This window comes from Taudactylus pleione, unplaced genomic scaffold (assembly GCF_031769625.1).
Source record: "Taudactylus pleione unplaced genomic scaffold, aTauple2 ptg000176l, whole genome shotgun sequence".
Taxonomy (NCBI): domain Eukaryota; kingdom Metazoa; phylum Chordata; class Amphibia; order Anura; family Myobatrachidae; genus Taudactylus; species Taudactylus pleione.
In genome coordinates this window covers 2,665,047-2,692,649 of record NW_028284578.1, presented here as the reverse complement: position 1 = coordinate 2,692,649, position 27,603 = coordinate 2,665,047, and the positions used below count along the sequence as shown (strand labels likewise).

The 27,603-nt window shown below is 38.9% G+C and overlaps 1 protein-coding gene and 1 long non-coding RNA gene across 3 annotated transcripts in view; one reads left to right on the top strand and one right to left on the bottom strand.

The window, feature by feature from the left end:
• The window catches only part of LOC148520515 (uncharacterized), a 103,851-nt gene extending 101,798 nt beyond the window's left edge, over nucleotides 1–2,053 (top strand). The window contains exon 5 of the long non-coding RNA XR_015878863.1: nucleotides 127–2,053. This is a non-coding gene — a long non-coding RNA (uncharacterized LOC148520515). The remainder of the gene's footprint in view (nucleotides 1–126) is intronic.
• A 2,739-nt stretch (nucleotides 2,054–4,792) lies between these two features.
• The window catches only part of FAM114A2 (family with sequence similarity 114 member A2), a 51,520-nt gene continuing 28,709 nt past the window's right edge, over nucleotides 4,793–27,603 (bottom strand). For both annotated transcript variants that reach the window (XM_088475676.1, XM_088475675.1), the window contains 6 exons: nucleotides 25,645–25,724; nucleotides 23,495–23,611; nucleotides 8,746–8,882; nucleotides 7,572–7,644; nucleotides 6,932–6,985; nucleotides 4,793–5,977 (listed from right to left, as the gene is read on the bottom strand). In XM_088475676.1, the coding sequence (XP_088331802.1) occupies nucleotides 5,891–5,977; nucleotides 6,932–6,985; nucleotides 7,572–7,644; nucleotides 8,746–8,882; nucleotides 23,495–23,611; nucleotides 25,645–25,724 (548 nt within the window). In that variant the 3' untranslated portion in view covers nucleotides 4,793–5,890. The remainder of the gene's footprint in view (nucleotides 5,978–6,931; nucleotides 6,986–7,571; nucleotides 7,645–8,745; nucleotides 8,883–23,494; nucleotides 23,612–25,644; nucleotides 25,725–27,603) is intronic.

The window sequence follows — 27,603 nt, the reverse complement described above, 5'->3', positions numbered from 1 at the left end:
TGAAACACAAGCACTGATAATTAACCATTCAAACAGCTAAAATGAAACGTAAACATTCCCCAGTGAGCGCTATTTTACTTCTAAAGAAAAAGGTCTACAATCAGTGCATATCACCTCTTATTACAGGACCCCAAGAGTGTAGATTTTCTTGCTCGGCTTTCTCAAGTGGGAGAAAAAATCTGCGATGTTGCTGGCCGCATGGTGCCGGAGAAATGAACTGACGCTGCTTTTAGAATGACACCCTTAGATTATTTTGCCTGTGAATTTATACTGTGACAGTATATTGCATCTATTTAGAAGCCTCCAATGCGCTGCGACATTGTATTTATTCCCAGTAGCTGTCCTCCATCTTGTTAGGAGAAACAAACACCAAGGTAACTCTATAAACAAGTTTATTTAAGATTTTTTTTTTTATCAATACAAGTAACCGATTTACATACAGAAAAATACAGTTTTTCTCCTGAGCTATTGCTGAGTCTCTAAAAAATATGAACACAGGTGTGAGGTTTGACAGTATTGTAATGAGACCCTATTCTGACAACATTAGACAATGACTTCTAGTCAATGGTTATGTTTCATTACAGCAGCCTCCCTTGACGTGTAAGACTGGCTAGATGATGCTAAAACAAGGTACTGCCAGTAATCCTGCCCACACATTTAATCTGTCATATTTTGTTGTGGGTGTTGTCTGCCAAATACATAATCTCCTCTATCCACACGCTCCTATTTATTGCAACTAGTACAAGTAGTACTAATTATTTTTTTTTTAATCCCACGTTATTTCCAGATTAAAGCTTCATACTATATACACTGGTGTTAATTGCACGTAACATTTTATACCATGTAGAATCTAACAGGTCTAGAAATAAATCCCATTGCTTTTAATGTCCCCATACCTAGTGATGTTATACCAAGCCTTCAGGTGCATTGCACTATGCTCAACATGTTGTGTTCCATTCACTTGTGCTTATCACAAGTAAATGCATTGGGGAAGCTTAAGTGACCTCAAAAACAACAGTAAAAATGCTACTAACACACACATGCAAATGCAATGCCAGTCTGTATGAAGACCTAAGACTACTTGAGACATTGCTTAGGCTGAACCAATCAACTCACAGTAGTAAGTAGTCATTGCTTGGCCTGAACCAATCAACTCACTAGGAATCAGTTACATCACTAACTCCTAGTGAAAAGGCAACATTTGAATATTGCTTTATCCCACACAATGGCTGTCTTCCTCTATGGGGCTGATCTGATTTGGGAGCAAAGCAAAAAAGAGCAAGTACTGTAACTTTGCACCTTGGCAAAACCATCCTGCACTGCAGGAAGGACAGATGTAAAATGTGCAGAGAGAGAGTTAGATTTGGGAGGGTCGGGTCCAAACTCCAATCTAAATTGTAGTGTCAAAATAAATCTGTCCAACATGTGTTGGCTATATGCATAAGCAGCCAGTATGTACCCTGCATGCAAAAATTTATTTGCACCCCTTGCATTGCAACATGGTTTTGTTCTAGATACTGTATAAAGTTACTTTTTTTTTTGCTTTGAACCTCAGAATCAGCTCCTACTGTATGTCTTACTGTACTGAGGTTACTGCCTCCTAATGAACTGCGATGTTGCATTGTCATGAATACTGGTTCAGACAACAACAGACCAAGTGTGGGTGATAGGTACGCTGCAGTAGCATATAAATAGGACACCTTGCGGAATGTAGTGCTGCGTACAGCTAATGGTAGCTGAAATATACAGTTGTCATTTAGTCCTGTAATCCCTTCTAGCTCTAGTCTGCAGGACCACCTCATTAAGGTGTATTTTTTAGCTCTAGTCTGCAGGACCACCTCATTAAGGTGTATTTTTAGCTCTAGTCTGCAGGACCACCTCATTAAGGTGTATTTTTAGCTCTAGTCTGCAGGACCACCTCATTAAGGTGTATTTTTAGCTCTAGTCTGCAGGACCACCTCATTAAGGTGTATTTTTAGCTCTAGTCTGCAGGACCACCTCATTAAGGTGTATTTTTTAGCTCTAGTCTGCAGGACCACCTCATTAAGGTGTATTTTTTAGCTCTAGTCTGCAGGACCACCTCATTAAGGTGTTTACCAGATTAAGATACATCATTGCCCAACAGTTTATAGGATTCCGGGGAACAATGACGGTTTTTAAGATGTAGATTATTGTCATTAGGTAAAACTGACAAAGTAAAACGATCTATATATGTTCCCACACAATTGTACTTCTGTGTTATCTCAGCACTGAGATGTTCTTTTATTGTTAGATTACAATGATCATCACTCAGGGGATGGTGAAAGGCAAAATATCAGTAAGTGCTGGAAATACTAACAACATAAAAAAGACATGCAAATAATAAAAACAGCCAAAGTAAACATTTGACAATCTAAATAACCTATATATCTACAAAGATATGGCAATGAGTACTCGTATGTTGATAGCAGTTTTTGTTTTAGATAAAGATCGCATATCATAACAGTATTAATTATATTTAGCTAAATAAAATGTATTGACTTTTTAACCACAAAGTTTTTTTTACAGCAGAACTAAACATACGGTTAGTAAAGTGCACATTAAATCACTATAAGAGAGTCCTGCCACCCCCTATCTAGTCTTTATGTTGGAAGGTGCCCAGGTAGTGAAGACCGTACAGCATGGTGTGGAAGTACAGCTTCTCTAGCAGGGCTTCCTGATATACAGTAGAGGGCACATTTCAGGATTAAAATACTATTTATTACATTTGTTTACTGGAATGTCATTGGTAATGTCTGAAACAAAGGATTATTATTTACCTGTTTTGTTTCAACCCCCTCTTCCCTTCATTAGGAGTTGCTATGTAATGATAATATATGTAAATTAGATGGCAAGTTAATCATGTACTGTAACTAAAGACTGTCAAATTTAAAGAAACTTTGGCTTTAGTTTTAGGGGGAGCATTTAACAGGTTTGATCTTCTCTAAGCTAACCCATAAATACATTTGGACAGAAAATCAGTTTAGTCAAAGATATTGCAGACAGAAAGTACAAGTTGTTATTTTATGAAAAACTGTGACTAACTATACCTGACGTGACTCTCACAGACTTTGTATATTGCAAGTATACTGCACTGGAGTTGTATTAAAGGATATTTACCCATAAACTGATGCAGTGGTAACTGTGTAACTAAGCTGGATTCTGTAGCATCCAATTACATTTGCTTTCACTTTCTAACCCCTACTAGAAACTGAGACAGTTACAATATGATTGGCTGCCGGTTATTATAGCATCGTTTCCTGCAGTTATCGGGACACATGTTCTCTTATATATCTCATGCAAAAATTTTGTAACTGGAACAGGTTTTGATTTCCGGTTTATAGTTATAACATTTTTCTTTCTGCACGTAATTGTCCACGCTTTCCATCCAGCTGGGTAAGATGTGTGCAATAAATATTAACAGGAGGCATTTACATTTAAATTGGTAAAAATGAATTACAGCAGAATACATGGATATTCCCACATATTATTGGTAGAAGGCTAATATGATGTTTACATCTAGTGATTGCTAGAAATGCAGTGATCTATATGTTCTGAAAACCCATAATCATCTGTGCTTATAATCTGTAAACATTTAACCCCTTCTTATTTGTAGCACACTGTATTAGCAAAGACTTGTCATCTGAATAGCTTAGCTCTACAAACATCTCTATACTTCTGTTTTGGCTAGAAGAGTAAGATTTAAATGCAGACTTCTATGTATGACTATACAGAAATTGCCTGATGGGCAAAATCTGAACTAGTAAGAAGAACGCTGCATAAATCATTGATATGTGCATAGACAAACAGACGTATGGCTACTACATCCTGAATTATGGCATCAACTGCATTTTGGCCACTGAAATAGTATTACTTTGGATAATGCTCATAACATTACCATAACCATAACCAGATAGTTGTAGTGTGGAGACATATTTATAGACAATGTGGACAAGGACTAGCGCGCACAGCATAAGCAGCCCACAGGTCCTATCACCAAAACACACTCATAGAAAACATATTACATACAGTATCACCAGATATGGATCCTTAGGCGCTAAGTAGAAATTTCATAAGCCTCATGGGATGTCACAATTTCCTTCACATTTGGTAGTTTTCCTCTTTGGGGTCAGATACCATAAAGCTCCCAAATAAAGAAAACAAAAACACACGTAGGGTAGTACAGTCAATTTTTTTAAGGCTGTCAGATGTCTATAAACCATAACTTCCTACCAGATGGTATGGTCTACACAAAGGGGTAGACACAGGAGCCTTTTGGGGGTAAATGAGCCTCCCAATCTAAACTGTTTCAATATGATCTTTATCTTTCTCAAGGTATAGCTATGCTTTGAGAAAGATAAAGATCATATTGAAATGCATTGGCGGAGAGGATAACGTGGGGATACTCTGGCTCTTCACCAAAAAGACTTTGGACTTATCCAGGGACGCCTGATTGATAACCCTATATGTGCTTTTTTGTCTGCTTTTTGCAAGTGGATCATAAGATCTGATGGAGAAATATTGTGAAGTGACTGGTTGAGATTGGGAGGCTCATTTACCCCTAAAAGGCCCCTTTGTGTAGATCATACCATCTGGTAGGAAGTCATGGTTTATAGACATCTCACAGCCTTAAAAAATTGACTGTACTACCCTATGTGTGTTTTTGTTTTCTTTTTTTGGGAGCCTTATGGTATCCGACCCCAAAGAGGAAAACTACCAAATGTGAAGGAAATTGTGACATCCCATGAGACTTATGAAATTTCTACTTAGCGCCTAAGGATCCATATCTGGTGATACTGTATGTAATATGGAGACATATTTAAACTGCTTAAAATGACATCTGTATAACCTGTAAATTCTCATGTCATCCCTTCGGAAATCATTACAAGGAATAACAGGTCTCCTACTGTAAATGATTACGTAGATCAGAAGTCACCGTGTATTTCTGTAGCTTGCGCTCAGTCTGTGGCCTTACTGTGGTTATGGAACACCTCAGTGACTTCTAATATGATATAATTCATATAGAAGGCTAACTTTTGCATAATCAATTATAAATATTGTTATCACTTACATTAGTGGGAACATTGTTCCATATAGAAGTCTGGCATTTGCAGAATTAATTAAAAATAATATGCAGATGTTTGGGTTCTAACTGAGTGCATCCTCGATCACCTTAATAGTGACCACTTCTTCTGTACAGCTCGATACCCAGTCCATCTACAAACTCTACAAAACTGAATATGAGATTATAAAATAATGCACAATCTTTTCACGGCCAGTAAAGGGAGAAAGACACAAACAGAAAGCACCTCTCGGGCAGTCCTGTAGTTAAATACAAGCAGTTAGAGTAGTTAGTATTGACCAACTTGCTGTACATCAGAGGCAGGCATCCTGTGGCTTTCCAACTACAAGTCTCAGCATGCCACTACAGCCCAGGCGGTACGGTATGCTGGAATTTACAGCTCCACAACAGAGACACAGGTTGCGTATTCACTACAGACTATTGATAGACTATTCACAAAGACTATGCCTCACCCTGGCACAAGGTCTATACTGTAATTTACTCCATAAAAGATATATACTAAAAAGAGTACTAAAGATGAGATAGGCTTGTAATAGACTAATGCATATTTCCATCCCTTTAAATATTGATACCTGAAAATATGTTTGTAGTGAAAAAGTCAGAATATAAATGTGTTGTGCCTGCCACCATTACTCTGGGTGTGGTTATTGCACTTTAGTATTAAAAACTACATCAGATTTAGCACATTTCACAAATCAAAGGGTTTTATATATTTTGAAGCATCAGGGACACCCTGGGTAGAAGGATAAACACAAATGAACAGAATAGATCGCCCACAATACAAAATTATTACGTCCTGCTCTGAATGTGGGAGATTTCCAGTACTGGAAGCAGGAGCTGGAACGCGTCTTGGATATAGGAAGCGCTGTTCGATGCCTGGAACACAGAGGGAAGGATCTGGTTAGAGAGCAGCTCACCTCATGCAATCTACAAGCATCAGTCATCCGTCACACTTAGCACTCCCGGCTTACTCACACTGGTGGTGGCCATTGTTTGATATTAACCGATATTAATGAAAATGGATATTGGTTCAATTCTCAAAATGGCTGCCTCCATCTGAGTCATGGATTACCTGGTCTTACACATATACTTGTTAACATACATGGGAAGAATTTACAAAGCAGCGGCTTCCCGGTGGGTTGCAGGTACATATTTAAAGCGGCACCCAGAGTCAGTGTAAAGCACACCGGACTTTACACTGACTCCGGGTGCCGTTTTAAATATGCACCTGCAACCCGCCGGGAAACAGCGGCTTCTGCATGTTCTCTTACATTTGGTATATTTTGTACAGGTTCGGAATATTAGGTCAACAGTGACCATGTTGACGTGTTTACCATGACTACATTTGTTAAATGTTGACATGGTCACAATGTCAACAATGCAGTTTTGAGCTATGCCTAACCTTAACATTAACATTTTCACTATGTCACGTCATATGTTGACATTTTGTCCATGTCAACGTTTTGCAGATGTTGACATTATGACTGTATACCATTTGGTGCAGAGGACTTATCTTGTTGGAGAGCAAACAACATTGGGGTAGATGTATGAAGCAGTGAAGAGTGGAGAAGTGTGCCAGTGGAGACGTTTCCCATAGCAACCAATCAGCTTTGAGATTGCATTTAGCAAGTACATTCTATAAAATTATAGGTAGAAGCAGACTGGTTGCCACGGGTAACTCCACTGACACACTTCTCCACTCTTTTCGTTACTTCATGCATCTACCCCATTATGTTTATGGCTATGAAATCCAAAATAACACAATGCTCCTGATGTCAGGCATGATAAATATATTTGGAAATATTATTCATCCAGAAAAAAGAGAGTTACCTCTAGAAATACTCCAGTAATTAGAGGGTTCAGGATGTCTGACTTTTCCGCTGTCTGTAAAGAACATGCATATTAGAGAGATATTATACTTTTTCAATAGTCAACTAGCACATCTGGCTACACCCTTGCCAGTCAGTGTTCTAAGCAATCAAACATATCCCCATACAGAGGTTACACATGGCAATCCGCATACAGCACAGGGGTTAAAAAAAAAATGTGATTGTGTATTTGTTTTTATGATTTTTATAAAATATTTTAGTAGATTATTTACATTTTTAAGTGAATACAAATCTACATCATAGAGTAATATATATAGCAGCTAAAAGGAAGCCATTACTATTTCTGCTGCTGTTAGTGATCACAAAATTACTTTGTAAATCCCTTATGCATTTTTCTTCTTACAGGCTGCTTTTCTCATGCTACCGAACAACAACAAAGTCATTGTGTGGGCATTCTGCATCAATTAAATAAGGAAATTCATGACCATGGCAAAACAAAAGAGCGTGGGACGGGGACACGGACACGGACACACACACACACAAATTATTTGAAACCCCCTGTACTACCTAGGTATAATAAAAAAAAAAGGGTATTATTGTCTCTTAGGCAATGGATAGCCATTGCAGCTCTTTTTACTTACCCCAGCAGATGTCAGGAGAGTGGTCATCCTCTTTGAAAGGTGTGACAGATCTTTGCACAGTGCGATAGTCATTCTAGAGAGAAAATAAATTCTTATACGACAGGAAAATAATGTCCACATCGTCATTAGGTGATCTAAAAAAGAAGAATGCTAACTTGACATGGACGCCTCTGTAATGACCACCTTCCTCCCTATAAGGAACATTTTGAATGTCTGACACCTCAAATGTCAAGAGTACCAAGAGGATGTATCAGCATTCCCAACAAGGGTATGTTGCAGCAGCAGCAGTCTGGGCACAAGCCCATGTTGCAGCAGCAGTCTGGGCACAAGCCCATGTTGCAGCAGCTGTCCAACCAGAATTCTCCATACAAGTGGAGTCTCTACAGCACTAGAATTGACCGTTACAAAGATGCTGATGGAGTATGTGACAATGTATTTGCACCAGATACCCCATTGGTTATTGCAGGATTGTGTGTTGGATTACTCTGTATTTCAGGATCACTTTTCTGAAATACAGTATCTTGGAAGTACATACAGTAACTGCACATTATGATGTATAATGGAAAAATAATTATAGTGCATGGAGAAAACATACCAAAAACATTTCTTAAACGTGTTTTTTTCCCCCACAAGATTTTAACAATGCAGAATTAGTGAAGCTCATGTGATCAGAAGTTATGTACTGTAGCTCATTATTACTTGGGAAATTCCCGTGACTCTGACATTAGTATTGCCACATGTGCTCTAAAGGTTACATACCTGTATGCATTTTGCATTTTTGCTTGCTTGTCAGTGATATATATATTCAGCAGTCATGCCCACTTCAGTCACATGGCTCATTGTGAAACGGTTTTGTGATGGAAAAACACACCAAGATAGGAGGATCCACTCATGAAAGTAATGTATCCATCAATGCATGTGTATAAGCCCAGAGGTTTCACTGTCAATCTCTAGTTTTAGCTCTACCTGCACTAGAATTTAAATATTTCCCCTGGTCCCTACACACAGTAGGACTTTTCTTCAAGCTAGAGGTTACAAGCTAGTCACAAACATGAAGTGAACCAATTAAACAGCATGGCCAGTGGTTTGGCTCACTGGGAGGATGATGTTGCTTTTGGATCATTGTGTAGAAAGAAATGACAGTGAGACTCTTATCACTGCACTGGACACTTACTGTGAAAGGGTCTTGCCCCGTGACACCGCTGGCACCTGTGTGTCCCCGTGCAGGATTAATGTGGCTGTTTTGTGGAACACCTCCATAGAGCAGGCTGTCAGCTCCGCCAGGCTGCGGATTGCAAACTCATGGATATCCTGACACCAGATAAGAAGGGGTTAAAATGGCTCAGAAAAAAAAAACCTTAAAAAGGTCAGAAGATGCTCAATATTTATGACCACGACAATCAATATTCCAAGATTTGGTTCTGGCACAAGTAAATCTTTGATTATATATTTTCCATACAGGTAAATAGACCATATGAAACATATGTTGTAAAGGAAAGACATAATGTATTAAACATAAACAATCTGTATACTAGAAGCTGTAATTCAGCATTAGCTGTGTTCCTGCATCGGATCATATGTTGAGGATGATGATGCAGCTCCCAGTCTCTGATAGGCTGAGAACGTCCGGCTGCAGCACCATGATCCCAGCCTATCATCATATAATAAGATGCCCGGGCAGACTATCTTCTGTACTCAACACTTTTAATATGTAAATGTAAGAGAAATTGGTGGGGAATGATAAACTTGGGGGATGGGGTGGGGGGTGAATAACCAGGAGTGGGAAAGAGGGTAAGAGATAAGGGTGCTGAGAACATGTGAGGTTGGTATGAAAGGAGACAATAAAGGAAGTGACAAAAAGCAAGTAAGAGTGGGCATAAGAAGAGAGATAAGGAAGCGGGCAATGAATAACAGTGGGATGGTGATAGAGACAGAAGGTGGGATAAAGCGGATGATTAGAGAGAAGGTTGGGTGGAGTTAATGGGGAGGATGGTTGGGGAAGTGCTGGTTTGTTATGTATGTCTGCAACTATGACAGCAATTGAAGCCGCTAAATAGTAGAATCTGCTGTCAATTTGTTCTCAACATTCTTAATCTTAGTTGTAACATACGCTAAAGATAAATGGAGTACTCTTTTAAGTTATAAACAACGACACAGGCACTGCGCTGTAATCACCTGTGACTGAATAATTGTCTTGTATACGATCAGACACACATTGTAAAATAAAAATATATTTACTTCTAAAAAATTAATACACACATTACATACAATACATGAAACATATAAAAACACTTGGACATGAAAAAGGAAACAATTGAATAGATATATAGTAGCAGCATAAATATTCGTATCAGAGAGTGGATCTTCTATTAAGCATGTGTCTAATGATTAGAAACACATCCGTTTCATAGTATCACATCAAGGAATTGAAAAAATGCTAAATATGTCTTTTGTACATATAGTTCAGGAATACTGCATTCTGACACTTGAAATAAGTGGTTGGTATAGTTGTCTTTATCCTGTAGCTGTAAGGAATGATATTGGGTCCTGCTGGCGTCCCAGCAATAATAGACTTGGATAGAAACCAGGTGTAATGTGAGACTCCTAATATATTGTGAAGTCTCCCCGTGGGAGAATATGGGAACACTTTTCCAATTAAACAATTTATCAATTGCGAGTCCACCTATTGTATCTATGTATTAGAATGTCCATGCTCTTTACAATATGTTGGAAGGACAACTCGCACATTGAAAACACGCTTTAGAGAGCATAGGAGAAACATTATCAAGAAGATTCAAACACATAGTGTATCCAGACACTTCTCCAAACACCATGATGGAGATCCATTGTTACGGTGGAGAAGTTCTATGAAACTAAAAGAGGTGGCAATAGGTTCAGAAAACTTTGTTTAGGGGAATCTGCCTGGATCTTTAAGTTGGACACCATGTACCCAGGAGGTTTAAATGAAGCCCTGGATTTTGCTTGTTTAGACAATTAAAATACATTTGGCCTTGTATGTTCCACGACGATAATGTGAGATGACGTCCGTCGCCACATTCTCCTCTTGAAACATAGAAGGCCCTGATATTTAATTTGATATTTAATTTAGTCAATTCAATTTAATTCAATTTATTCTATTCAATTTATTGTACTCTATACATCATTGTATACATTAATATCTGTTTTCATGATAAATATGCCTCATCAAGGCTTTCTGTTACTGTGTCCAAGATCCACTTTAATTGTTTACCTTAGTCTTTCTGATTAATTCTCTTTAGCATGATGCCCATAAAACCAATTTCTCATTTCTCACTTCATTGAAGTATGTGTATATTTACACTCTTATTCATAAACTATATGTCGTAATATTTGTCTCAGTTCGGTTGAAAATAATTAAATCTATACAACAATTTTCATTTCATTTTATATTGTTAATCTCTCTACCTAAATATTTAGAACATTTGTACCATCATCTTTATATTTCCAATATGAATTATTTTTTATATCCACAATGTTTCTTTTTCTTTTTCAGAATATATTATTATTATTACATATTTTTATACACGTCTTTTTTTGATGTATATATTTAATTAACATACACACAACAGTTTATTGGTCATTCAATTAGATCAATACAACTATTATCAGTTACATGTCAGACAAAAAATTTGTCTGTCTGTTATTTATATTTGGATTACTTATTTCACATTTATTTTTGACACACCATTAATTTTCATTTTATTTGCACATTTTACACATACATACAATAAAAAATTTTTTTGTATATATATATGTACACATTTTTTGTGTGTATGTATGTATATTTGTGTATATATTTGTGTGTATTATTCCCTTTACTTATTGTTCATAATAACATGTATCATTTGAACATTATCAATTACATTATATTGTTCATGTCTATGTTTCAGTATTTTATAACATTCATTCTAAATCACAAACTGTTATTTTAGATGCAAGCGTTATTATTATTATTATTTTTCCTTATATTAGATGTAAACCTAAGGAATTGTGAAATACAGCTGCTAAATTCATTTGAATACAATCCAGCTGTTCATAATTAAAATAATTACAAAGGCGGATTCTCCTGAAGGATAAATACGGCATTTACCACTGCTATGTCAGTCTTGAAAAAGTCTCCGTAATAGAGAGACGAAACGCGTTGACGTCACTGCCTGCCAAGTCCTTCTACTGTATTCCATACACCTGTACCTGGGATAGATTTTGGAGCCGATCGTGCAATCACAGACAGCGGAGACATCGGTCTCACGGAGCGCTATCATTCAGCCCCCCACAGCGAATCTATCTGTTTGGGACAGCGCTACCATCCAGCTGCCGATAGCGGTACGACATACTCTCTCCTATACAAATCATATGGAAAGTAGGATATATTTTTTGTCTGCCGCTTAAATTCCATCTGTGCCGACGGACATATTCTCCCACGGGGAGACTTCACAATATATTAGGAGTCTCACATTACACCTGGTTTCTATCCAAGTCTATTATTGCTGGGACGCCAGCAGGACCCAATATCATTCCTTACAGCTACAGGATAAAGACAACTATACCAACCACTTATTTCAAGTGTCAGAATGCAGTATTCCTGAACTATATGTACAAAAGACATATTTAGCATTTTTTCAATTCCTTGATGTGATACTATGAAACGGATGTGTTTCTAATCATTAGACACATGCTTAATAGAAGATCCACTCTCTGATACGAATATTTATGCTGCTACTATATATCTATTCAATTGTTTCCTTTTTCATGTCCAAGTGTTTTTATATGTTTCATGTATTGTATGTAATGTGTGTATTAATTTTTTAGAAGTAAATATATTTTTATTTTACAATGTGTGTCTGATCGTATACAAGACAATTATTCAGTCACAGGTAATTACAGCGCAGTGCCTGTGTCGATGTTTATGTGTTTATATTTAGAGTTTACACAAAACTCTAAGCAGCTGCAGCTAATCACGATTGACAATTTTACAATTATTCATATTAGCGCCAGGAGTTGGGTAATATTTTACCCTTTTTCACTCTTTTAAGTTAAAATGTATTATTATGATAATAGTTCAAGCCCAGAGATGGAATACAAGCTTGTATTAAGCATGTATTAGGAGTTAGGAATCTTTCCGATTATGCGTGTATTAATTTATTTCCGCAAATTGTTTTTTTTCATGGGTCATTTTTTTCAATGGATCTATTATTTGAGGAGGTGACCAGACTATAAAGGTCGGCATCAGAAGTGGGGGCCACACCCATGATGAAGTCTTGGCATCAAAATGTGCAAAGTTGTCTCCCATGCAGAGCTGGAAATTGCTGGATCTTGTTCCAGTGAGAGTGATTTTATTTTGATTTATTGTGAGCAGTTGGAAATTCTATTAGAATTTTATAATAAAATTGATGCAAAATATTCCACTATTGTGATGGTTTATGTACAACTCCAATGTTTGGCGATCAGTGCATGCACAGGATCTGTACTGAGCCAGTGCAGATCAGTGTCAGCGACAATGCCCTTTAAGTCGCAGCATGATTGACATGCTATGGCAGTGTGGGAGCAGTGAAAAGGATACAACAACCAGCGTCCTAGGAAACAGTGGCATCGGCTCCTTTTTCTGGATGTGCCGACTCCAGTGGCTGACCCTGGCAGCATCAAATACACAGCCATTATGAGTAGCCTGAGAATTACTCAGTTATTATTATCCTTTATTTATATGGCGCCACAAGTGTTCCGCAGCATCTTACAAAGTAAATAGCCGTCGGGACTTCATACCCATTCCATATATTCATATTGTTTTTAATGGAGATGCACTTAATTAGATCAATTATTCACATTAGGTGAGAATAAGTTGCTCATTAAGGAGGGTATATAAACCCAGCTAAGACACACTATGAGTCACCTTTGATAAAGCTGCAGAGGACAGCAGCGAAACGCGTCAGTGGTTTACCCCTTATTTTATCAAGAACCTCTGCACCTTTGTGGAAACGCTTGGACCAGGACTGGACTGGTCACCATTTGTAGCTGGGATCTTATTGGACATTGACTTATGCTTATCTACTGGTGGATGAGGCTCCACTAAAAAGACGTCGCATATTGGTGAGGACCTACCCTTTTTTGGATTATTACTACCGCTACCAATATGGGACTTTTCTGGTAATTACCTATTACGTGGTTCATGCCCCCACACGCAAGAAGTCCTGAAATGTGGGTTTACCAGCTATAGTGTAGTCCGGTTATCCGAATAGGAACAAGCATTGTTGTATATACTGGTTCTTATATTAAAAGAGACACATGGGGGTGAGAGTCGCACCAGACTAATATGAGAGACCTACTTCCAGGCCCTTCAGGACCGAGGTAGGTACAAATTATCTCAAACCAACTACACTAGTTAATCCTCCACTATGTGGGCCATTTTTATAAGTTGGTGGTGCTCCCCAAAGTCAGAAAAGGAACAATAATAAACCAATAGAGAGAAAGAAGACTTCTTGTTGGGGGCACTCGTTTGTAAATAAAAAGTGTTAAAATATAACTTTTAATATTGTATTATTAATAATACAATATTAAAAGAAGTCTTCTTTCTCTCTATTGGTTTATTATTGTTCCTTTTCTGACTTTGGGAAGCACCACCAACTTATAAAAATGGCCCACATAGTGGAGGATTAACTAGTGTAGTTGGTTTGAGATAATTTGTACCTACCTCGGTCCTGAAGGGCCTGGAAGTAGGTCTCTCATATTAGTCTGGTGCGACTCTCACCCCCATATGTCTCTTTTAGGATTAATCTTTTCCTAGGTTAATTCCTAGGTTCCTTGAGAGTCAGCACAGACATTTTCAACGTAATAATTGTCAGTGTATAGTACTAATAATAACGGACATATAGAACTTCATCAACGAATTTTCCCAGTGGCTTTCTATCTTGTTTTGAATATGACTAGCTTCAGCCTAATGGGTGAGCTATCTAGAAGAAGAAAACTTCAGGGTGACATTAATCAAATCTTTCCGAGTGAAGTAACTACTGAGGAACCTAACCCAAATTGGGAAATTGACTTTTTTAAACTCAAAAAAGCACTTCAGAAACAATTAAGGACTGGATGGGACTTGACAACACTGGAGAATTACCAAAAACACAAAATAAGTCCAAGGGTTTTAAGACCAAATATTTTTCCAGCATTTCCCTTAATTACAGAATCCCTACAGAAAGAGTGGGAGAACACCCTGTTGAAATGCTCTCAGCATTTGATTAACATTTTACTGAAACATGACAATTTGGTTCTAGAAGAGTGTGAGAAAGAAATTGAAATCTTGGGAAAACAACTTGAACAATGGGAGAGTGACTCACGCTTCCAAAAGAATTTTGAACAAAGTAAAAAAGATTTGGAGAGTTATGAAAAAATTATTATAGAGAGAAAGAAAAGTAAATTTGCGAGGGATAAAAGAGACTTTGTATCTGGACGGATATTCAGATGGAAAAAACCTAACAGGAGAGAAGGGGTTGGAGATCAGACAGAGAATTATACGTCCTCTGAGTGTGAATCTTTTGGCGAGGAAAACAGCAATGGTCATCAATCCAAAACATATTCCCAGACAGAGACATCTATCATAACCCCTTTTTTAGGGGATACCAGAGGATCCAGGGGAAGACAAAAAGGTCCAAGGGGAGGACAAGGTGGTCAAGTAAAAAGAGGAAGAGCAAAATGGGACTTTCCATCACCCAGCAGACAATCAACCCGCAACCAGAAGAAATAATGGATAATCTGAGAATTATTAATCTTTCGGATCATTCCCTCACAAAAATCGAAAATTATGTGCTTAGCAGAGGTCAATCCTTCTCACCCGCTAGAGGCATTAACCACTTTAATTAGGAAAAAGATCTCAAATTGTTCAGTCGTAAATTACATTTTTCATCGAGTCAAGATCCTTCATTGGTTCAAACAGAGATGATGGAAATGGAACGGGTCGCACTAGAAACCCTAGAAGAACTACAAGTAGAATCTGATTAAGTAACTCATACAGTACATCGTAGGCCAATATGCAAAAAGAAATCTACTTTTTTTTCCAGCTGACTCAATTTGTCCAGAAGTGAAGATCTTTGCCAATTTGGTCTCCAAGGATTTGGATGAATTACATACCAAAAGGTGGCTACATAAGAGAAATGATAATCTAACTAAGGAAGAGAGGGAGGCTTTGAGGAACATCAAGACATTGCATGATGTTGTGATCAAGCCCTCTGATAAAGGGGGAAATATTGTTATCTGGCCCAAGGACCAATACACTAAGAAGCCTATAAACAACTCTTGGATGAAGGCTGTTATCAACAGATTCTTCTGAACCCTTTGGAAATATTTAAAGATGTCCTTAAAAGAATAATTGACACTGCCAGGCACGAAGGGACGATCTCCAAAACAGAATATGAATACCTTTGGATTGAAAACCCAAGGGTAGCTACTTTCTATCTACTACCTAAAGTGCATAAAGACCCTAACACTCTACCTGGCCGACCCATCGTATCAGGTATAGGAAGCCTGTCAGAGGGAGCTAGTAAATTTGTGGATCTTCACCTGAGACATTATGTCTTGACACTCCCTTCATACATAAGAGACACATCGGATGTACTAAAGAAAATACACGACATCAGATTGAAGAGGGATAGTTACTTGTAAGTTTGGACATTGAAGCCCTATATACAAGCATAAATCATACAAAAGGTATTCAAGCGGTAGAGTATTTTCTCAACATGGAGGGACAGGAGGATTTTAACAAATTTATTCTCCAACTTCTACATTTCATACTGCAGTACAACTTCTTTACCTTTGATGATAAGTTCTTTATCCAGACCAGAGGGACTGCGATGGGCTCGGCCTGCGCTCCCACTTATGCCAATTTATATCTAGGCTGGTGGGAGCGTGAGTATGTATTCCACGACGGCAATGAGAACTACACCAAACATGTAATAATGTGGTACCGATACATAGATGATATCCTAATGATTTGGGATGGTGAAAGAAATCTCCTTTCTAAATTCATTCAGGAACTAAACAATAATGATTTGAACTTAAAACTTACACAAGCTATCAGTGATTCATCTATCTCTTTCCTGGATTTGAGAATTTATAAAAATCAAGAAGGAATACTCGAAACGGATCTGTATCGAAAGAGTACCACAACGAATAGTGTTTTGTACCAAACGAGCTCACATTTTCCACCAACCATTGAGAACATTCCGAAAAGGAGAATTCCTACGTCTACGACGCAACTGTTCAGATTCGGACAACTTTAAGCAACAATGTGGGGCACTCACCTTAAGATTAAAACAACGTGGATACAGCCATAGATGCATCAAAAAAGCAAGACTATCTATCCTTAAAACTAACAGAGAATCCCTTATATTTGAAACAACAACTAAAGCTAAAGAAAAAGAAGAGGTTATAAGATTTGTAGGTGATTTCTGCCAAGAGTGGAGAAGTATCAAAGCCATTATTCAGAGACATTGGCATATTCTGCATCTGGACAAAGATCTGACGAAGTATGTAGGAGACATGGTATCCTTGAGCTGGAGAAGATCTCCGAATTTGCGGGATGAATTAACCCAAAGCCATTATAGGAGAACGTCACCAAAACCTCAAAAAACAAAGGGCTCATTCCCATGTGGCTCCTGTAAAGCCTGCTTGTTTATGACTAAGAAGAAAGAAGTAACAGACAAGTATGGCAAAAACATGGAAATTATGGACTATATCAACTGCAGAACCAAAGGGGTAATCTACTTCATAACATGTGATTGCGATGTGAAATACGTAGGAATGACGACTCGGATGCTTAAAGAACGTATATTAGAACATGTTGGAAATGTGAGGAACGCTGCCTCTGATATAACCAAATTGAAACAACTAACAGTTGTAGCAAAACATTTTCACTACAAACATAAAGGAGATCTTAAAAACTTCAAAGCTTATGGACTTGAGCAGATACACCTAGGGATTAGGGGCGGTGACCTAACAAAGGAACTCCTGAAACGTGAAAGCTTCTGCACTCTCACCAGGAGGACTAAATGAACACATCAACTATAGCCCTTTTCTATAAATCTTCTCCTATAATCATCTGGGAATATCTCTCTATGTGTTACTGCAAATAATTCTTTAACATCATAAACTCGATATTGGTGTTAATACACCGGTATGATTCATAATACACCTTTATACCTTTAGTTGTATAGATGTTCTATCACAGGGATGACTCTGCTTGGGCCTCAGTGTGGCTTATTAATAGACTTTGCATTCCTTGCATCATGACCGATTTGTACGATGATATACTGTACTGTGTATACTTTCAGTATCTTATTTCCTATGTTGTTTAAAATTTATGCTCTATTTATATTTCCAGGACAGCCTCTTTGCTTTCCTGATAATATAGATTGGATTGCTAATTCCAGTCCAATAAGGGTTATAATTTGTCTAGGGAACATTGTTATTGATAAGGTTCACGATTCTAGACCATTTTTATTCCTTATGTAACGTCTATTGGCCTCTTTTTTGGATTATTATTTCCTCTTGGTTTAAGGAATATCGGATACATATATAGAATAGGCTGGTATACCATATATACAGTGGCTCTTTCATTAAGTAATTATAGTCAGCGATATTACTATGTTTATTTATTTCTTGAGGTTTTAGGAGATTTCAAATGGACTATGAGGCATTATAACAATAGATATTGCTTGTATATATTATCTTCCTGATATATACTGTGGTGTCCCTTATATATTCATATGCATAAGATATACTAATCACATTATACCATTGTCAGATAGGAAGGAATTTTGTGTACCTTAGTATATTTTCCAGTTTTGTGGAAGATAGAATTGGTTACTATGATCCCACCTCCCTATATATTATAATGTACTTAGTCCTTTCTATACTAACCCCTATATCTCTATGGTCTGACATGATTATATCATACTCTTTATACAGAATCATTAGAATGTATTTGACTTGGCACAATAAGCCTTATGTACAAATGGTAGCATTAGCTATTAGGCATTTTGTTTATTGAATCACTAGTATATCACTGCAGTTATTATTAAACCTTTTTATATATAATACACTAATAACATTTATTCTATTTAATCCTTAAAGATTGGATAGGCATAATCTTCGGCCATTTTTTATGGATCGACTAGATATAAGAGTTTGATAATACTATAACCATCATGCAATAAATTTTTCCCTATAGGTTTCTTTTTTATCTTTCTTATCTCTATTATCTCCCGTACGACAAGGAGAGATATGTATATAAACTAATGTCCCTCCGTTCTTTTCATTTGATCTCATTCCCCTTTATCTTTATCTCTAGTCCCTTTTTTGATTGGGCAGTGAGTATGTCCATTACTTTTACACAAGCCTAGGATTGGCTGAAAGGCCGTTTAAGAGAGGGGTTCCCCAGGCATGCATCACTCTGATGTGATCAAGCCCCGCCCCCGGCGAAACGTACGTCATCCTACTCGAGTCGAGGCAGACTGTCGGACAGTGAGGCACCATCCTGTGCGGTAGCGTGTAAGGGGATTCCCGCAGCTGCCGCCGAAACTGCTAAAGACGGCCAGGTATCTCCCTGTGAAGCCGCGTGGAAGGAGAACCCCGCTGCCGTCCACTCCGAAGCCTGTGTCCTCTGTGCGTGTTCACAGCCACCTCTCCCTAGGGGAGTAGCAGCATATCCTGAGGATAATTTCATGTAATCAGCATCAAAGCTAAGTTACACGTCCGTTTGACACATTCACTATATGCCCCATTTCTTTAGTCATAGCACACTATCACCCGCTTATTGAGGAGAAGTAATTGTTATATGCGCTTCCATTAGCATCACTACTGTATCACAAATTAGAGATACAGTTGGGCAATATGTGCGTGGGCATTTATATATCGTCAACCATATGTGTATAAACTGGGACTGTTATCATTCAAGATTTCTCACGAATATCATTGAAGCAGATACTTTCTTTGCAATATATCTATCAGATATTATACTGTACCTAAGATTGAAACTGTCTTTTTCAATTTGCCCCTTCTTTTTGGACAATGTGAATATTCTTTAATGTCCTATGATTGAAGGGGTGATATATCACATATATATTACACAGATGTGTCAATAGACAAGTACCTCCTGCTAAATAGTGTACTTAAGGCAGGGGAGTATGATCTAAGACAGTGGGAGTTTTCCTTTTCAATCAATATTTGAAGGATTGACTAGAACCCACTGCAGTGGTATGATCAGGATATATGTTTGACAACTCATGTGATCTGTCTAAATGTATCACTCTTTATATGTGTAACACACAGCCGTGTTTCTATTTTTTTCCTGCCTAATGATATAAATTAAGCAGGAGATTACAATCTGAGGCAGTGGAAGAACCTGCTACAGCTGTGTGTTCAGGATCTTATTCTGATAACTATGTCATATGTCTGAATCAGTGACTCCTTATATGTGCAACACACAGTTGTGTATGTATTTCAATTATATGTACATATGTTCTGTTTTAGAGCCTGACTTGAGATAGTTATAGTCCTGTGCTCAGATGGATTATATCTTCTGATATATATTGCTGATTTATTGAATTATGATTGATAATTATCACCTGTTTTAACTATATTTCTGCTGCTTGTTGTGTGGCATTACTTTCATCAGACATATTATTGTCATTTCAATTGTGGTTAATTTAATATCACAGAGGGATCACTCTATTAACTTTATGTCGCCAAACAGTTTTTGATTCCATATATGGTATCTTATCCCTATCAGGGTTGGCTCCCTTAACTATAAGGGTTAAATATGTGTTTTATGTATGTCCGTCTGTTTAGTCTATCTTTTTAATAATACAATATTAAAAGTTATATTTTAACACTTTTTATTTACAAACGAGTGCCCCCAACAAGAAGTCTTCTTTCTCTCTATTGGTTTATTATGGTTCTTATATTATGTATCTGATGTGATTCATTTTAATTGTTCAATTTGTTTTATTTTCATATATCGTGATTAAAAATTGAATGAATTTATTACTATGATGTAATTTGTGCATCCTATTTTACTAAATATTTGATTGAAGCAGTGCTATATTTTCTGCTATATATGTCTGATGTTTGTGGAGGTGACTACTCCTGTTATTTAGTAGCTGCTTTAGAACAACATCCCTAACCAGCGCCCGAATATTACTTTATTGGTTATTTTCTCAGGAGGAGGTTACAGTAGTCCAATGTGGAGATGACCAGCGAGTGAATGAGGGTTTAAGTAGCATCCTGGGTGAGAAAGGGTCTCATCCTAACAATATCTTTGAGATGGAAATAGCAGGACTGCGAGAGGTGCTGAATGTGTTGCTTGAAGGAGAGGGAGGAGTCCAGGATAACTCCAATACAGCGCACGTTGGGGCTAGAGGAGATTGTTGTGCCACCAATTGATAATGACATTGTGGGCAGTGAGGTTATGCGAGAAGGTGGGAAGATGATCATCTCAGTGTTGAGGCACATATTAACTACACAATATAAATGGACGATTGAACGTTAATGACATCGTTATCATTCAATCGGTCGTTAATTGTGCAGTCAATATGCCGGCAACGACCAGCGATGCACACTCCCGCTGGTCGTTGTCGGCATCTGTCATCGCCTGAACATACTACCCAATCTGTCAATATCGTCAGGTTGTGCATGTTTGGGGATGAGGGAGGGTGCCTGCACTGAACGACATATCGCTCAGTGTGGGCCCAATATCCACTGCACAGTATAATAAACGATAACGATGTAATTATCATACAGTGTTCATTAGTTGTGTAGTGGATATGCGCCTTTAGACATGTTAATTTTAAGAAATCGCTGGGACATCCAGGAAGAGATAGCAGAGAGATAGTTGGAGATACGGCGAGGAGAGAGGGGGAGAGGTCAGGGGAGGAAAGGTAGATCTGACTATCATCAGCATAGTTATGATATTGGAGGCCCAAAGAGCTGATGAGTTCACCTAAAGAGGACATATATAGGGAGAATAGGAGAGGTCCAAGAACAGAACCATGGGGAACACCTACCCTTATTGGAAGTGTGTGTGGGTGGGGGGAAGTCATGAGAGGAGACAGAGAAGTAACGGTCAGATAGGTAGGAGGACAGCCAGGAGAGGGCAGTGTCACGTAGAACAAGGGAGTGATGGATTTGCAGGAGGAGAGGGTGGTCCATAGTGCCAAAAGCAGCAGAGAGGTCAAGGAGAATGAGCAGAGAGTAGTTTGTGGGGGCAGTTTCAGTGGAGTGGAGAGAACGGAAAGCCAGGTTGAAATGAGTCAAGGAGGGAGTGGGAGGAAAGAAAGGTGGTAAGGCGGTTAGGTAAACAATACGCTCAATGAGTTTGTAAGCAAAAGGGAGGAGAGAGATGGGTCGGTAGTTGTACAGTGTTAGGGATCAAGGGTAGGTCTTTTAAGAATGGGGGAGACAAGAGCATGTTTGAATGCAGAAGGGACAGTGCCAGATGAGAAGGAGAGATTGAGGAGGTGGGCAACATGGGTACAGGCAGAAGGAGGTAGCTGATGACCAATGCTCATGCAGATGAGCCAATGACTGCAGCATCGGGTCAGAGAAGCTGGCAGTAGGGTCTTTTTACTTAAGACTCCTCCTGTCGCTTTTGTATATTGTAGCACAGCTTGTGTCCATCTCAGGCCTTATATGCACTATAATTAAGTATTTATTTATTCTATGTATGCGTGTGAGCATGTGTGTGTGTGTGTGTGTGTGCGTGTGTTTGTAACAGGGCACCTTCTAGTGATCTAATCACTGTGAACACAAACACACAACAGTGAATTGCCCCTGTACTAAAAAATAATAATGAATCCGCTTATCTAAACAAAATGATGCTGGAAAATCCAAGACGACGACTTCTTCCCATATAACTCAGAAGAAGATGCAGGGTAAGACCATAACGGAATAGGTTTCTTGCAGCAACTGCTTCAGATAAGCAGATTCATCATTATTTTTTGGTATGGGGACAATTTAATATCATGTGTTTGTGTTCACTGTGTTTATATCCAGTTTATAGCACTAGGAGGGGGCAGACTGTATACTCTATTTTAGTAGGGTCATTGCCGCTTCATTGTTGGAAGCCACCTAGGCACTAAGAAGAAACATACATGGACAGGACAGTTTGGAAGGAAAGGTGACTGGAGGGAGGTCTAGCATTTTTAAGCCCCTAGTCATTGGCCCTGCTTCTATTGGCCATACTCATGCTCTGGCAACACATTGCCCTGAATATGAATTCTCCCCATAGAGTGCCAACATACTCTGCAGTATTTCACAACTGGGAATACAGTAATCAAACTGGGCACTAACAGACAGAAAGACTCTGCTCACAAGCTTATCATCTATAGAGAAAATAAAAAGTGTGATTCATAGGATAAGTGCCACATATTCTATAATGGTAAAGCCTAATAACCATGGAAAAAGTGCCTAATGGACTATATAATCCAGTCACACAGCCATGTTACTTTGGGTATCAAAGGGTTTTTAGGTAGTTTTGAGTGAACGGCTTGGAGGGGTGGTAAGGAGGTCGGATGGCATATGGAGGTTATAAAGATGGCACAAATGTGATAACCTTATCTTCAGATGTTAGGTTTCAGGGGAGATGTAGTATGGAGGCTAAAAGAAAGTCTTGTTGTACGAGGTAGAGCCTTCCTAGAGTGGGTGCAGCTCAAGAGAAATCCTGTACCTGAGAATCAGAGCAGGTCATGAGTGTGGGTGAGAATCACAGATCTTACGTTGAGTGGATGAGCTGAATTGGGTGATATTGTGAGAGAATGGAAGAGATGTACGTTGGTGCAGTTTTGCTGATAGCGTTGTATTCTTGCATCTATTTACTAGGCCAACTGCTGACAATCACTTCTTACCTCCACAGTGGATTTCTTCTGCCTGCTCTCATCCTGTGGCTCAGCCTTATCCTCCTCTCCTATCACTTTCTCCTCTTCCTCCACCTTAGTCATCCAGTTGTAAGCGGCTTTCTGTGCCTGAAACATCAAGAGAGGCCAGAAAATGAAGTTACTGTAATTAGACATCAGATAACAGGGGAGACAGCCTGGAGTGTCAGCAAGGAACACGATTAACTATGTACGGACAGCACAAAGCCCCTGTGCAGATTCTACAGCACATAGATATAATGACAGTTGTGGCAAGGCAGATACAACCACCTTACTGGAGCTGCACCACAATCCATGGCAAGGTAAATAGCGGTTTATAGCTTATTTTTATATTAAAGGAGAGTTACATAAAATGTACATAAATTATTGTTATGTGTCCCATAACCGTCTGTCAACGCAGCAGCAATTTCACATAAATGCGCTATTCTAAACCTGCAGGTGAAATGAAGAATGTGTGCCCAAAAATGTATATTTATGACCTTAAATAAATCAACATTCATTTTTAAAATGTATACCAATTGCCAAAATCACTAGCGCAAAAAATCAGCTGCTAATGGGATGTTTCTTTAATGACTTAAATATTTCCAAGCTTTCTATGGTGACTGACACATAAAGATCAGGTCTAAAGCAGGCGGTAATGACATCAGAAAAACAAAAATCATTAGGTATGTCTTCTTAAAAGACACAGGGGGCTGATGCAGAGGTGAACATTGCGTGCAAGGAAGTAAATGAGTATATTCGTCTGTATACTGTTGTAATCATCACTGCAGCCAGGCTGCGCCTATCTGTACACTTATTAGTTTGACACCCGTCTTCATCCTTGGTGTGCAATTGCACCAGCCCTATTCTTGAAGTAAAAGATACATCTGAAAACAGGTGTAATTATACATGCGCACAACTGTGTAGCACCACCGACACGCGCTCACCGTACCTCTCCTATGTGAGAATGCCCATTTCATCCCTGTGTTACCTACTCAGCGGTAAATGGAGATGCAGCTGAGATACATACAATCTCCGTTATCCGCAGTGGTGCATGTTTGGTTCTGGAGCATGCGCAGTGTAAAAACGCGCAACATACGCTCAGCAAATGTTCAACTCTGTGTCGCTCTCATTGTTTGTTATAAGTATTATGAAAAGTTATGTGGAGCCATGTTCAGGATGTCAGTATCCACAATGCACGCAGCTGATGGAAATCAATCCATAAAATGTCAGTATGCATTCCTTCTAGCTATAGATTCAGCTGGATATTATCTAATACATGTTATTAATAATGGACAACATGAAAAAGGGGATGGGTATGGGATGCTGGCATTCAGGATCCCGCCGGACAGAATCCCGACGCCGGCATCCCGGTAGGGTTAGGATACAGACAACTGTTGGTAGGTATTCTAATCCTCTCCCCCCCCCTACCGAGTGCCTACAACTCACCTCCCTCTCCCCGCACCCTAAACCTCCCCCCTTAGTGCCTAACTCTAACCCTCCCCGTTATTTACCTTTGGGATTCCGGCAGTCGGGATGACGGCGCCGGGATTGTGACAGGTGTCAGGATTTCAGCGCCGACATTCTAACCGGCAGAATCCCTGCGGTCAGGATATTGACCGCATTCCATGAAAAGGGTATTTGCTGTGTAGACACAGACTCGAAAAAGGAAAATTAAGAATACAACATTATTTAGCCCGTCCATAAGAGGAATACATAAACCACTATTAAGAATAACGCTGGCTTAATTCTAATTTTCACATACACCAACACCAGGCTGCCAGTCGGAGTGTCCAGGAGCAATCTGAGTAGTGTCAGACATGTGCCAGCTATCGGGGGAGTGGTCGGATAGCCTGAATACCGGATCTTAGATGAGAAATCTTTTGGGACAATATTTATTGTTTCATTGTTAAATGCAAAAAATATATAAATCTGTAAAAAGTGACAATAGGTAAATAGCATGTTCTATAGACTATAGAACATCATATGTGACCTATCAGAATAATGACACAGCTTTGCTGTACCTGTACTTCCTATAAAGCTGTGCTCACTGAACATGCCTAATAGCACACAGTTCCTGTCACACATGCACAGGAGTTACTGGGAACCCCAGCTTAGTGCCATTAGGCAGGGAGCATACTCACATTAGTCAGTTTATCAGGCCTCACAGAGATGTGTAACTCCTGAAACAGAGTGGATACCTCCTGAAGGAAATCCTCATCACCTGAGAAGGAAAGTTAGAGGTAAGTCTAGGTCTGATACAAACATAAACAATTCATTCTTCGGGCTCTATTACTTAAGGACATAAAAAGCACATCCTGGATAAGGAGCCTTACAGTAATAGGGTTTATCACCTAGCAGCAGTTGAGCAGAATTAATACAGCCAATTGACAGAGTTGATTTTCTGAGACAAACAAGTAGGCTTGATCAGAAAACAGGGAAACAATGGATATTAAGCGCTAATGTGACTAATAATCCTCATGTGTTAAGATATTAATATACAAAGCTCCCTGGTCTGCTGCTGGTCAGCATGTGAAGGGTGAGACCTCACAAAAAAACAATGGCAATTGGGAACAGATGAACAGTGCTGACCACAGTGAGCATATAACCAATATTTAATCACATAAAATATGATATAAAATAACAGCATAAAACAGAAACTCTAAAAATGAACACAATGTGGTTACACAGCTGGTGTAAACTCTAAACAGCACCAGTGAAAATAGTTAAAACACCATTAGATATCCAATGGAACTATTCCTGGAAGTACACATATAACGATCTGTGTGTGCCTAATCAGGCAAACATGGTGAGTCAGCTGATAAAAAAATACATAGCCGGGTTGGATCGATGACTGGTATTCCCACACACAAGCAGACCATATAATAATGTCAAAAAATGCGGGCTATTTGTCTATGTCCAGCTAAATAGCATAATCGGTAACAATAGCCAAACTCCAAGATGAATAACTTTTATATAGCATTCTCTGGCTCATTAGCCTTCCACGTGTAAGTGTTACTGAGTCTAATGTGAGTACATACAGTAATATTTTAGCTGTAAGAGCCGTGCACGGCCAGAGACTCAGTAACACTTACACGTGGAAGGCTAATGTGGTCAGCGCTGTTCATCTGTTTCCAATTGATCAGAAAACACCTGAAACCACTGGAGACGAGTGAGGAAAGGTACATACTGTAGGCAGAATACAGCAAGGGCTTGTCTCTTTAATTGTGAAGACATACAGTCTGGAACATACACATATATATATACGCTGGACCAAGCAGTATCATTTCTGGGCAGTTAGGGCTGGAGCGTATACACAGAGGAGAGGTGGATGATGACTGCCAGCAGCACACAGGAAATGCTTGTGAGGGGCTGATTGTGAGTGCGCCGTAGCTGTGGTCTTCGTTTGCACGTACGTATATGTTTTTGTATGCATATGTTATCAAAAATACACATTTTGTATACGAGAGTTGTAACTTATGTATTAGAGGTGTCTTTGATATATTATTGGAGCAGAACAGCGGGTGCGTATTTAGCATACAAAACGGTTAAAACGTAGAAGTGTATGTGAGGGATGTCTGGCACATAACATGCTGGTGCTGATCTGCACACAACTTATGGTAGTCACAGCTTTGCATACACATTACACTTTTTTAGTGACCCCTCGATTTAGGGTGCAATTGTGGCCAACTCAGCTTCCACTCCAACACTCAGACCAATAAGGGGAATAAAAGAAGCTGAGGTGATAGGAAACATAATGAACATCAGTGGCTACAATCTACTACAGTAATATAAGGGTTGTTGTTGTTCCTGGGGGAAACGGTATATTTGTGCCAAAAGAATTCTGGCTGCTGTGAGGACAGGTGTAATGCTGGGTACACACTACGAGATGTGTACTGGATGATATGTTGGCCTGTCGGGCCAACATATATCTGGTACACATTGCACACTGAGATTCAGAAGTGTGTGTGCTAGAAGCACCAGAGCAGGGAGCGACACACGAGGCAGGAAAGAGGAACTGCACGGGTTTTAACTAGGGATGTGCAGGCTCGGATAGGTTCGAGTTTGCACGTGGAGTTCTTACATGGACGAACATCATCATT